A 13,433-nucleotide genomic window follows, 5' to 3' on the forward strand; every position below is an offset into this window, starting at 1 on the left:
AAGAAGCGCTTCATATCCGGTCATTATTTTCTTCCACATCCCCTGATAGTCAATAAATTTTTTAGTTATTTGTTGTTGTTTTTTAACGTTATGTTAAGTCTATTATCTCTGACTTTTTTTCCCTTTACAGTATTAACAAAGGTTAAATACAATAACTGGGTTAAATACAAATAAAACCAATATTTCATTTAAGTCTAAGCTTTTTCTTGTTTACAAAATAGGCATGAAAAGTACCACACATTTACTTGAGTTCTGTACCTAAAGGGAAACACCTCCTAAATTAGGAGTTCCAATATGTTATTTCCATGGCATAGAAAAGATTTTTCAATATTTGTGACACAAAGCTAATCACTTTCAAAGCCAAAACCCCATGAATCCGAGAATTAAGTCTCAATCTTGTGATGTCAAGTAGTAAAGAATGAGGCTGCTCCATGGAAAATGAACAGGTTGCCCATTTTTTTACTTTTGTACTATCTGTTCCCTTGATGTGTTCTTTACAACCCCACGTTATTTTGAAAATATTCTCTACCTGAAATTCAACACACTACTTAAAATACACTTTGTCCTGGAAAAAAAAGGCAACTATCTATTTCAAATGCTTTGAAATTACTTTATTGTCAATAAAATATATGCCTGAAATGAATCTTGTTTGACACATTTTTAGGAAGGTTTAAATTACCAACTGTGTTCCTGTAAAACTAAGATTTGTGGATTTGTTTGCTTTAATTTATTTAAATTGTTTCATTTGGGGAATATAAAGTCCATAATCACAATCCAACTCATAAATACTATAAATGCCTGGCCCTACAGTTAAGAAAAATTAAGAAGAGTCTATGCATAATCAACCTGGAGTCAACAAAAAAGCTAAAGCACATCTTAATAGACTGTAAACATTTACAGTCTGGTCTTAACTCTCCACCACGCACCATTTAATGATAAGAACACCATTTCCCACAAGCCCCTGGTAAGAGTCCGGTTTCTTCAGCTGCAGCCCAATAATCTGTTGGTCCTTCCCCCATCTCAGCCAATAGAGACTCTGTTGCTATCACTGCTTATATTTTTAGCAAATTGTTCAACACCGTAGGAAACTTCAAATATCCCTCCGCCAATTAAACTAGAGCCCTCTAGGTGAACCTGGAGCAAATCTGTCCTCATTTTCTGTGTTTTGGCGTCGATAATTTTCGAGGAAGACAAAGAAGAGTGAGGGAAGATTTATCTTTTTTTAATTGTTTCTTCAAAATCAATCTGCTGGTTAAAATTAATATAGCCTAAATACTGTGCGTAGAGATGGCATCGACGATCTGCTGACAGGAGAACGTATGTATAAATACCGTTATATGGGGAAATAAAGCAGCAGCTACTATTATGAAGAAAGTAGTCCCTGCCGTCACGGGCATGTAGGCGAGTCACAGTGTATAAATACGCCGGGTTGTCAAACAGTAAAGTTTCGCTGGACCCTCCATACAAACTGTCAGCTGAAGACAAACTGGAAAACCCTTCGGCCATTGGAGAACTGGGGCAGCAACTAAATAAATCAACAACACTAAGGTTAAAAATACCTAGTGGTCCGCATCCAAACCACCGACTCGTCTGATCCGCCTTGAAATCCCAGACAACACAAGGGGAATAAAACAGAAACGCAGGAGTACAAGTCACGCTAGGACATCTGTGACAATAGGTAAGTAATTGAATGTCTGCCGGTGCATGAAATAGACTAATTTGATCTAAATATGCGTACAAGCATGTGCAGCATGTTTCCGTGTGTTGGTGTTTGGCTTAGCTTCCCAGAATGCGCTGACCATAATGAATGTACTGGTTCAGCCTTTGAATGAGGACTCGAGCTTTTTGTTTTTGTCTTCGCCCGTTATGTATTAGCTGAAGTGACCCTCTCAAAGTCAGCTTAGCTGTTTATTTTTGTTTTTATGTGTTGTTTAAATGCTGAGAGGGGATTCTCTTCTTCATTGCTCTAAGCACATCCTCTGTCTATAAGGTGTTCACCACTTAATTAGCCTTTTGTAATTTAATGTAACGTTACAGCGAGAATCTATAACGTGGGGGATACTTCACTAAACCAGTGTCCTTTCTGCTCCACTGCCTTTTGACTGACATTTGGCAGTAATACCCGAGTAGACTCTGCTTCTTCTTCTTATCCTAGTTTTTCATCACACTTGCAAACCTGGATGGCATTTGTCAAATCTCACCCTCACCTTGCATATTTACCTCCATTATTTGGCATCTGCAACATATTCCCGACTCCAAGATTTCTATAAATATTAATCAGTTCTTTTGGGAGAAAGCTACAAGTGAGGGGCAGTCAGCAAAAGGTACTGAGTGTCTTATTCTTGCTGCTGTAACACAGAAATGTCCCGGTTTGGGATTAATAGACCTATCTATCTAAAATCACAATAATGTCCTATTTTATTTGCAGGTTTATGTGCGTGGTGACCCTTTAGTTCAGACAGGCCTTTATATTTTTCTCCTAACCCTCCAATTGTAATATTTCTAAAGGGACTTTAATTTCATAGATTTATTGTGTACATATTGCACATTAGCCTCTGCTACTTGCAAGCTCACTGTAGATCTGATGATTTAAAAGCTAAAGCCTGGCATGTAGTGGATGCTCTGCAGCACGCAGTGTCACACATTTGGAGCTCTGATAATGAGTCCATGTAAACAAAAATAGCCCTATAGATCCTGCTATTGTTGCTCTGACCTGCAACAACAGGCCTGGGAAAAATGAATCAGCCCCTTTTGTTAAACCGTAACAGATCTGCAGGTGAAGAATACAAATATGAACGCAGAGAGGATATTTATAACCATGAACGATTTGGATGTTTTTATTCAAATTGCTAGCTGTGGTTTATGATTCAGACCATCAATTATTTCGAAACCTGCACATATTAACTGAGACATCCCTCTGTCATTGAATGACATTGGATCTTGAGTATCTTTCTGTTGCCTTTTTAATGAGTTATGAGATGCAGTATAGATAGATGGGATGCTGTAGGTAGCTTAGGTGTGTGTGTGTGTGTGTGTGTGTGTGTGTGTGTGTGTGTGTGTGTGTGTGTGTGTGTGTGTGTGTGTGTGTGTGTGTGTGTGTGTGTGTGTGTGCGTGTGCACTTCTAGTGCTGACGGCTTTTAGTGATGATGGCTGTTGCAGGTGATGGACCGGTGGATTCTCCTCTTCTCAAAGATCCTTTTCTACCATCACTTCAACTCATTGTTAACTCTGGTTGAAGGGAGGAATTTGTACCATAGATGATGCAAAAAAAGGGCTGTCTTTATAGCCCATTCTCACTATCCCCCCTCCCCCCTTTATTCTTCAATGTCACCTTTTTCCTGTGATAGGGAAAATGTAAATCTCGTCTTGAACTGACACTCCCGGAGCCCTGCGCTCCAGCCTGCGCAGCTTTATCTCTAATAACATTAGAATTGTCTTAAATTGGAGACGTCTTCCTAATCTTAGCTGCTGAATCCCCATCTGGCAGGGAAGTGAAGGTTGGTCAATTGTTTGTGTGTATGCGTATGGGGGGGAGGGGGTGATCACACACCACGCACTGCATGGTGGGAAATGTTGTTCTGAGAAGTCAACTAACTGTCCTTCCATTTTACACCTCTTCCTTTTTGTGAATCTTGTGGTGGTCGTTTTTTCTTTCTTTTTTTTTTCTTCCTCTTCTTTATGCACGTCATCTCAACTTCAGTTTGACTCTGCATGTTGATGAACGGACTCGGCGTGACTGGGTTAAAGCATTAAGCAGGAGGCACTCCATGGGATCGGGTTCAGATTATAAAGGATTTATGAAACCCACAACACATCTGTTACATCAATCGGTAGATCTTGCAGTCAATGAAACCAAAATATAAAACGTGTACGGGTGCTGTCTGTTATATAATGGTGGTGTAAGTTCATTTGCTCACCTCCATAACAAACCATATACATTCTGTAGTGTCAGTGAAACTGATATTCTCCCCCATCATCAAGCATAAAAAACATTCTTTATTTTTGCTCTGCTGTATTATAGAAATATATCATTTGATGCCAAAAGGCATTATGGTGAGCGTTTCACACTTATCACTGAAGGCTCCCTCTGAATAAGGCTCTGTGTCCAAACACATAAGCATATTTTTGCATGTGATGCGAGCCAAATAAACAAATGTAATGTGAGTATGTTGTCCTCCTCAACTTGGAAATGTGAGATGTGCTACATTTTCACCCTTTTTTTTTCTTTCTTTTTTGGGGAATTATGCTCATTGTATTTTGTGTTGAGCACGCCGCTGAGAATCCCATTGTTGAAGCGCGACCTCCTTTTCCAATACTCTTGAATCTCTCTTTTAATGCTTTAAAGCTTCAAAGGCATTTCACAACAAAATGGCTTTTTTTGTTTGTTTTTTAAATTGTGAATTATTGTTTCAATGCCTTCACAGGTCAGTAAATGTTTCAATTCATAGCGTGTTAAGCAGTGACACTTCCACTGGACTCATACATGCATGCATGCATATGTCTTGCTTCCATTAGAGCAGTGACCCATATGAGGCTGGAGTGTGCCACTCAAATAATTATGTAAATCAATAAAGCGTTCACATTCACCAAGATCTCACAAGTAGAGCTGCAAAGATTATTCCATTTTAAGTTCATCAACAACTATTTTTGAATTTTGAAAATTCTGATTCCAGCTTCTTAAATGTGACTCTGTGACAGTAAGCTTAATATCTATGAGTTGTGGACAAAATGAGACATTTGAGGAAGTCATCTTAGGCTTTGAGAAATAATGATCTGCAGCCATACTCACAAGTTTCTGTAATTTGTAATTAGCATCATTCTTACTGTGATGCGTTCTGTGTGTGGGGCATTTTATGTATGTGGGGCAATAATATGCACATTTCAGTATATTTTAGTGTTGTTGGTATTCAGACAAAAACAAACCAGTAAATATTTGCTTTAAAGAATAAAATGATGAGCTATAATTAACTACTGAAAGACTGTTTGTTAAGCCCCAATACAACGGAGGCGTTCTATATCCATAAAATATAAGCGTGATTAATTGTCTACAGCTGGATAACCGTGTCCCTCTCCCTCTTTGTTTTTGATCCATCTCCCTTGATCACCCCTTAAATCTTCCTTTGGTCCTTTCCAGGTAAAATAACTGCTTTCTTCTGGTTTTTCTTTACAGTTGGGAGCTGAAGACATCGTTACATATTTGTCAACAAAAAAAGACAGCCGGCAACTTGCTGCCCCAGCCTTTAAGGTGCCTTTACCATGGTGACACTAAAGGAATCGTACACTTTCCAATAAGCCTGAGGGGTAAAAACTCCTTGTTACAGTTGCATTGCCTCCCTTAAGCATCATCTGGATCCCTTTCCTACCACGACGGCGCTAACCTGGTGCAGCCATGCATCTAGAAGTGAAGGTCGCCCTCAACTTCATCGTGTCCTACCTGTACAACAAGCTGCCTCGGCGTCGAGCTGACCTGTTCGGCGAGGAGCTGGAGAGGATACTGATGTCTCGTTTTGAGGGTCACTGGTACCCTGAAGTCCCTCTCAGGGGCTCTGCCTTCCGCTGCATTCATCTGGGAGCACCGAGGGACCCAGTGGTGGAGTTGGCTGCCAAGAGAAGTGGACTGGACACAGAGGAAGTGCGTGCGAATGTCCCTGCGGAGCTCAGTGTGTGGATTGACCCTTATGAGGTATCCTACCAGATCGGAGAGAAGGGGACAGTGAAGGTCCTCTACCTGGAGGACCCTCCCGGCCTCGGCTGTGATGGCGAGAGGGTCGAGGGGGTGATCAGAGAGGGTAAAGGAGATGCAGATGCAGAGGCGGAGGAGGCCAGGAGTCTGGGCTTTAACCCAGACGCGCAGGTGTTTGTGCCAATTGGAAGCCAGGCGTCTCCTGCCCTCATGCCGTCACTCTCCAGCTCTCCCACACCTCTGTCTGGCCAGCCCTGCCCCGGCCTCTTCAGCTACCCCAGCTCCAGCACACCCAGCGACCCTGCTGCCCACTCCTCAAACACCTCTACCCCCTCCCCTCCCAGCGGCGGGCTGCCCTACCTCTCCGCCCAGCAGCCGCCCTCCGCTCTTGCCCCCGCCCGTCCTCAACCCATCACCTTCACCACCGCCAGCTTCGCCGCTACTAAATTTGGCTCGACCAAGATGAAGAAGTGCAGTGTGGCCGGGTCGGCAGCTGGCCCCGGAGCGGTCATAGCGCCCGCCCAGAGGATGCTCACCCGCTCTCCTACCACTATCTCGGCGCCGGAGCTGCTCAAGCACAAGCCCCTGTCTCTGTCCTTGCACTCCCTCGGAGGTCCCATCGCCAGCCAGCTCTCCCCCAACGCCAAAGAGTTTGTCTACCCAGGATCCCCAGGCCCCCTTTACTTTGATGCTGACACCCAGCCCATGCAGCCTCATGCCAGCCCGTTCCAACCCCCCCACGCCGTCAACACCCATCCGTCCTTTGACCCCTTCTCCAGCCCCCCCCCTGCCCAGAGTGTGGGCATCATTGGCAACAACGGAGGAATCTCCTACATGGAGAAGCCGCCGTTTGTCGAGGGGTTAGGAAGCTACAACCTGCAATATCCTAGCCAGTCCTTCCAGCCTGTTGTGCTGGCCAACTAAGCCTTCATTTGTAACTAATAGAATTCTTGTAGGAGGAGGTGGGTTTGGACGATGATGCTCCAGATATTTTCAGTTTTTCTAACCAAAATTGTTCTAATACAAGTTAAGAATTAGTTTTACTACACAGATTTAAAATGCCACATCCACTGACTAGTTCATGTGATTTGTTTTGTGTCCCCCACCCCCCCACCCCACAACCCCACAACCCCAGCCTGCCATTTTGTCTATTGCTGTTGCTCATCACGTTCTGTGTGTTGGCTTTGATGACAGGTGGGGGGGGGGGGGGGGGTTCCTTTCTACCTTGAGTTGTTGCCAATCTCTTTGTATGTGTTTTTGCATCAAATGTTAATGTGAGGGACTTCATTATTTTTTTCTTGACTTGTAGTTTAATGGACCCGGCTCTAGTATTGCTCCATTTTTGCACTGCAGTGTCATGCTGTGAAAAAGGACCTCGCCAAGTCCTGCAGGGAACAACTGCTGTGGAAAGCTCAGCACTTTGCTCTGCAATCTGCTCTGCCCTACTTGCTACAAATACAGAGGGGGGGGCGTGCGTGCGTGCGTGCGTGCGTGCGTGCGTGCGTGCGTGCGTGCGTGCGTGCGTGTGTGTTTTCTGTATTATTGTGGTCCCGCGTGATGGAGAGACCATTGTTTGTACGGTGGTTCACGTTACACACGTTAAACACACTCGTACGCGGGCCCCAATTCGACTCTGTCACCAGGCGAATATTGGAATCAGTTTATTGTTGAATGTGTACATGACGTGGGTTTAAAATAAAGTGTGAGCAGAAAGGGAGCAACGGGGTGCTAAGGGAGTGATGTAGAATGTATTGCATCGGTCAGAGAAGCCTGTGTGACTGTGAAAAGCAAGTTAATCTTTTGCATTTTAAGACAATAAAAAATGCGCTGATACCTCAATTATACACACTGGGATTTAAGTTATACTTCCATACATGTATTTAAAAGGGCCGACCTGCACACACATTCGCAAAAAAATGTGCACACATGCACCCAATTCCAGTCAGCAGCGTGTGAAGGTGAAGAGGCGTGGGGGATGCCGCAGCAGGGGTTGTAATATATGGCTTAACATGACTTTGACTATGAAGGAGAGGTTTTCCTTTGCATGGAGAGACGAGAGGAAGACAGAAGCAAAGGGAAGACCAAGAGGAAACGAGAGAGAGGTTCTGTTGCTTCGGCGTTGTCCAGGCTGTATTGGCGTCGAGGGCGACTCTTTAAAACCCAGAACACGTTTCTGGTGAGCTTAAGTGGTTTTGAAGCAGAAGGCTCACACTATTCTTTCCCTCCTTCTTGAAATTCTTCAGTGAGCTCTTCTCCTTCTGGCTGTGTAACAAAGAAAAACCCCAGACTCCTACAGTTCAGGTCTCTTTTACCCAGTTATGCAGACAAAGATACAAAGATGAATGTTCATTGGTCTGTGGCTCTTGTCGCTTTATCGGATAGCTTGTCAGATCTCTGGAAGTCTGCTGCTTCGAACAACAGTTTGTCTACCAGCCGGGTCCTCGTGATTGTTGGTTTGTCACTACAGGGAAGGGTAATTCTTGGATGTTGATTTGATCTGTCCAGCACTTTATTACTGGGCTCCTGAGGCTGTGTGTCGCCCCCAGACACGAGCGCTACACCATTCCTTTGCCCTCTGTTTGGTAATGGCACCTTTTTATTCAGCTCTCGTGAAAATGCTTTAGAGATTCAAACTGGAGCTTGATTTTCTTTTTCTCTTTTCTATTCAAACGCATCATGCTGGTGAGGAGATGCTGTTAGTCCAGTCCATTTATTTGAATGTTTTGAGAGATGAGCCAGGCACCCTTGACTTGTTCTCACGCTGGTTTTGCAATGTGACCGCTTGTCGTAGGCATGCAAGTTTTTATTTCTTCTCAAAGGAGTGGTGTGGGGAGGCACACATCTTGGCAAACGTTATTGATTGTGAAGGGAAAGATGCGTTTATAAAAAAAAAAATTGTTTTGTAATTTATTTTACAATATTTCTATATTTTTGTTTTTGCAGAATTATCACTTACATTTGTATATGTAAGACATGACAAGTCCAGGAATATGTGTATATACAAAGTTCTTATGTTGAGATTATTTGTTTAGTTTCTTACATGCTGAGGTTATTTTTTCAAAAAATAACATGAATATATGCAAACTGAGACAAAAATAAAAAGATGTACAGATAAAAGTATTGAATGTGTATTGTACCTTGTACAGCATATGTCTAAAAAAGGAAAAGAAAAAAAAGACGGGTAAATGTATGTATTCTTCAAGATTTGAAGTTTAAGATGTGAATGTTTACAGTGGGTTTGTGAAGGAAAAGATGGCTGATATCACTTTTTTGCTGTGCTCCCAGGGCAGTTTGACAACACTACTCCCATAGGCAGTACATTTAAACCAAAAATCTCCACATTTCAGATTCATTCGTCCGTTTTCCTTTTTTAATGTGAATTATTTGCATTTTGTGGTCACCCTGCCTTTTTTTCCCCCCTGAATAATTTTTTTCCACATCAACCCTAACATTCCTATTTAAACCCATGTTACTACAGTACGTAAAGCCAGATATAATCAGATTTTACCTCCCTTATATTGTGTATATAACCCATCAAATGTCACTTCCTTAATTTTTAGTGGGGTTCTCTTCTTCCCATCAGCCTGGTCCTTTGGTCCTGATACTATAGCCATATCCCAGAATGTCTTTGCTTACACAGATGCTCACCCTTCTCCAGTGCAATGTAATGCCATGATTTAAATTACCCTGAAAGATTCAAGGGGTTTCTACCTCTCTGCACCTGGGGGGGTGGGGAAATCCAGTATGTCTCCTCCATAGGAAGTGGTGTTACGGCAGGTTTGGGAGGATGAAGGAAATGAATGTGATGTGAATGTTAGTCAACCCTGGTTAAGATGGCCTGCGGAAAATAATATAGGAAACTGATTTATTTTTTGGTCTTTAAGTCTTGGAGAGTTTGTTTTGTTGTTGTTGCATGTCCAAAACGACTCCTTATTTTTCCATATTTGTCAGATTATTCAGAGCAAATGAAGTGTGTTGTTAAATTTCCTCTACCTACACATCTTGCTCTTGGGCTGAGAGATCTGAGGATGCGAGTGATTGCTGTCAAAGTGATTTAGCCCTCACATCTGAATGCTCGTTTGGGTTTTACACCTGAAAAGAAACCCATTACAGTAGATAGTGTTTTAAACGCCGCAAATGAACTCCAAACGCAGGCTATTCTACAACCAGGGTTGAACATTAATGAAAAGGAAAAACAAGAATTTTGTATTCTGATATCCTTTTTGCTTATATATCGATGTGTGCGTTTTATTTTGCACTTTGGGATATTTCATTGTCATAAAAGAAGTTTATTTTCTATGTCAAATTTAACATGTAAGAGTAAAATAAATATAATTAAAAGTTGAAATGATGTATAAATATAGTGCTTTCTTTCCTGCCTGTATTTTATTATTTTTCCTATTTTGTATCTGATCTGTACACCCTGTAGATGTATAATGAATCTTTCACTACTGAAATGCAATGACCTGTTTTCTGTGCTGCCCCTTGGGAATGGGGAGTTACTACTGCAGTTTCTTATTGTATCAGATTCTTTTTTAAGTTTGTAATAAAAAAAACTGATTGGCAAAAAAAGCATGGAAAATAAGCTAATTGTGTCATCCTCCTTGTTTATGGGAATGCAGCGCTGTGTGACTGATGGGACAAAATAATGCAAACATGTAACATGACATGGAATTTTTTTTCAGCTTGGTCACAAACAGCCAGCTCCCTCTCACCTCATAGTGTCAGTTTATGATGAACCTGTTGCAGATCAAACTTTACGTAAAGTAGATCCTCCGAGAAGCCTCAAATTGTGATGCCAGAACTCTTCTTGCAGTAAACAAGTGATGTTCGATCAATAATTTAAAGCAAAGATAAAATTCTCAAATGGCAAGGAGCCAGATTGCTCACCACCACCCACTTCAGCTGGACTTATCCCAGCAGATATTACTTCAAATTTCATCATCCAGCGCTCGGTCTGTCTTGTGCTCTTGTCTGTCGAATGCAACCAGCTGTGAGGTTGGCTTGCTCATGTGAACACACTGCGCTGTGCTCTCTATAGTAACATGTAATGGTGTGACATTAACATGCATGGCTGGGCTCCTCCTTGGCTCTCCTCCATGTCTTCATTGCCCACTCACTGCATCCCATCGCCCTCCCTTCCTCGGATCACGTTTAACTGCATCCCTGTTCTCCATCTTTCTCTGTCCACCCCCTTGCCATCTAGTTTGCACCCCCTCTCTTATCCTATTCTCCTTCACCCCACCCTCTAAGGCATCCTTTCCTCTCTCCCCTGTAGTACATCCTTTCAACCACCTGATCCTTTCTTCTCCTTGTCTCCCTGTCCCATTTCCAAAAGCCCCTCCCTTGCTTCCTGGCTTTCCTTTCTCCAACACACACACAGCTGGTCTTTGAGGCTGCTGCTGTTACGCAACGCTGCTCCCCAGTGTGTCGATGTGATCATTACACAACATCTCCTACTGCTCTGGAATACTGATGAACAGCAGGACTGAGGCAATGAAGGGACATTAAAAAAAAGGCATAGGAAAACAGTCACGATTATGCGTGCGTGTACACGCGCCCATGGATGAATGTGAACGCCAAGGATGAGATGAAAGATGAGAAAGACCTCTCCATCCATCCAAACTGGGCTACTTCTATCATCTATTGTTGTTGTCTCAGCACCAGTGTGTCTCCTGATAGAGCTGCTGCAGCTGCTTGATGACTCCAGGGTTAGGTCAAGTAAAGAGTCCACATGTCATTAAATCCCAATTTATTTCCATTGCATGATACAAGATACAATTAGAACATGGTACTGCAGTTGCATGTATTCTATACATGGTTAGGACAATACAAAAAACATGTTTATATAAAAAGGGAAAATAAAGCAAAATGCAAAACTTTCAAATCAAGACTTTTAAACATTTTCTGAGGTGTATTGTAACTACTTTGAATTGCAAACAAGGACTTTGTGTCATTGATGCACAGCACCCAAAGCCAGTGCCAATGGTTCCAGGCCAGAAGCTGAAAACAGCAGTAGTAGATGCTAGTTTGCGCCACCTACAGGCAACCGAAACAATAGCACTTTTAAACTTGTGCCACCTGCAGGCAGAGTATTTCAACTGCAGTTTTTTTTAGATACTTTTTGTGTGACATTTTTTAACTTCCCATTCTGCAACATTTTTTTATGATTAGTAAAATGTCTCACTCTGGACAGGTCAGTTAACACTTTAGTGTTCAATTTCCTAATTAAGTGCCTGACGAAGCTTTATTTAAGGTTAATGTTCCTGACGTCCGCTGTGAAACAATGGTGTAATTATTTTTAAACGGGCAAAACAATTGTTAAATAAAAATATCTCAGACAAAAATAAAACAGCTTAGATAAAAGGAAAAACGTGCCCATAAAGGGTAACTACCATTTTTTTCCAATCTGGACCCTATTTTCCTATGTTTTTTTGTGTAAGTGACTGATGGGAACAACTTTTGACTTTGGTCCAGTATTAAACAATATCACTGCGGTTGGCAATAAGCTACACTGTAAGTTAATAGGGCAATTGTCCAGCTTGTATTTACCTTCACAAAAGTGCTTGTTTTGACGCTGACAGGCCCAGATTAATTTTTTATGTTTCTGACAACATCATGGAAAGGACTTACAAGGAGGTTGACCTTTTTGTTAAAGAGTAAGAGCCATTTTGTGAACATAAAAACATGTTGAATTGCGTTCGCTAAACTCACCAGAATCAATGTAAATGGATGATGCTAAAATATTAGCATTGTTAAATACACTTCATTCAAAGTCAACAGAAACAAAAAACTATGAAAAGACATTTTGGGTTATCTCTCTATTACTATAACAACTCTAGTTTGGTTTTGATTAAACACAGTTTACCGATTTACATGTGAAAATATGTATAAGCTAAAAGTATGTTTTTTTTTTGTTTTTAAAATGGAGTCTGGTGGGTTTAGGGACTTCAGAGCTGTTTCTGGTTAAAAAGAAAGGTCTATATCTGAAGGGATCCAGAGCCTCTTTTCATAGTTTTGTTATTATGTTAAAATGCTTATTTACATGGAGTCTGGTGGGTTTAGCAAACAATTCCAGAGATGTTTTTATAATAAAAAAAAGGATCTTACTCTTTAACAGAAAGGTCAACCTCCTTATAAATCCTCTCCATAATTTTGTCAAAAACGTATAATATTAATCTGAGCCAGTCATCGTCAAAACAAGTACTTCTGTGAAGGTAAATACAAGCTGGACAATTGCCCTATTAACTTACATTTTAGCTTGTTTCGCCTTTGCCGACTGCAACAATCTTGCTTAATACTGGACCAATTTCAAGCTTGTTGATTCCATCAGTCACAAAAACATAGGAAAATAGGGTCCGTGTTGTTATGTTACCCTTCAAGTGCTGCAGCTGTTACTATCCTTTGTCTGCAGTCTGTTGTCTGGTGAAGACAGATCTAAACCACTGCTGCTATTATCTTCTTTTCCAATTGGTGGCACAGGTTGGCATGTGAAGAACTGGATAATCTACAGCCTGCTGAACAACAATGCGCAAGTTTGACAGTTTGGGTTACAAGGCTGTTTCATGAGGTGCTTCACATAAAAAAGGGATGCTACATACTGTATGCAGTAATATCAACAATCTTAATTTCTGTCTTCTAAAAGACTCTCTCAGTCAGTACCTTTAGTCAGCCTAATAAAGAACATTTTTAATTTAGTTAAGAAAACCAAACGTTTGCCTTCATCAACCACATCGATACATAAAACAG

At 41.5% G+C, this 13,433-nt stretch overlaps 1 protein-coding gene and 1 long non-coding RNA gene across 2 annotated transcripts; both read left to right on the forward strand.

Annotated features, from left to right (window-relative positions):
- The first annotated feature begins 30 nt into the window (after nucleotides 1-30).
- LOC117957488 lies at nucleotides 31-10,256 on the forward strand. The gene is made up of 2 exons (XR_004659519.1): nucleotides 31-64; nucleotides 9,245-10,256. It is a non-coding gene; the product is annotated as an uncharacterized LOC117957488 (long non-coding RNA).
- LOC117957475 (protein Tob2) lies at nucleotides 1,196-6,743 on the forward strand. The gene is made up of 2 exons (XM_034893240.1): nucleotides 1,196-1,678; nucleotides 5,172-6,743. Exon 2 carries the CDS (start codon nucleotides 5,391-5,393, stop codon nucleotides 6,606-6,608), a length of 1,218 nt encoding a protein of 405 aa, XP_034749131.1. The 5' UTR covers nucleotides 1,196-1,678; nucleotides 5,172-5,390; the 3' UTR covers nucleotides 6,609-6,743.
- Nucleotides 10,257-13,433: the final 3,177 nt, after the last annotated feature.

This window comes from Etheostoma cragini, chromosome 15 (assembly GCF_013103735.1).
Source record: "Etheostoma cragini isolate CJK2018 chromosome 15, CSU_Ecrag_1.0, whole genome shotgun sequence".
Classification (NCBI taxonomy): domain Eukaryota; kingdom Metazoa; phylum Chordata; class Actinopteri; order Perciformes; family Percidae; genus Etheostoma; species Etheostoma cragini.

Coding starts and splice junctions, on each gene's coding strand:
- LOC117957475 (XM_034893240.1), top strand. CDS start 5,391: ATGCATCTAGAAGTGAAGGTCGCCCTCAACTTCATCGTGTCCTACCTG.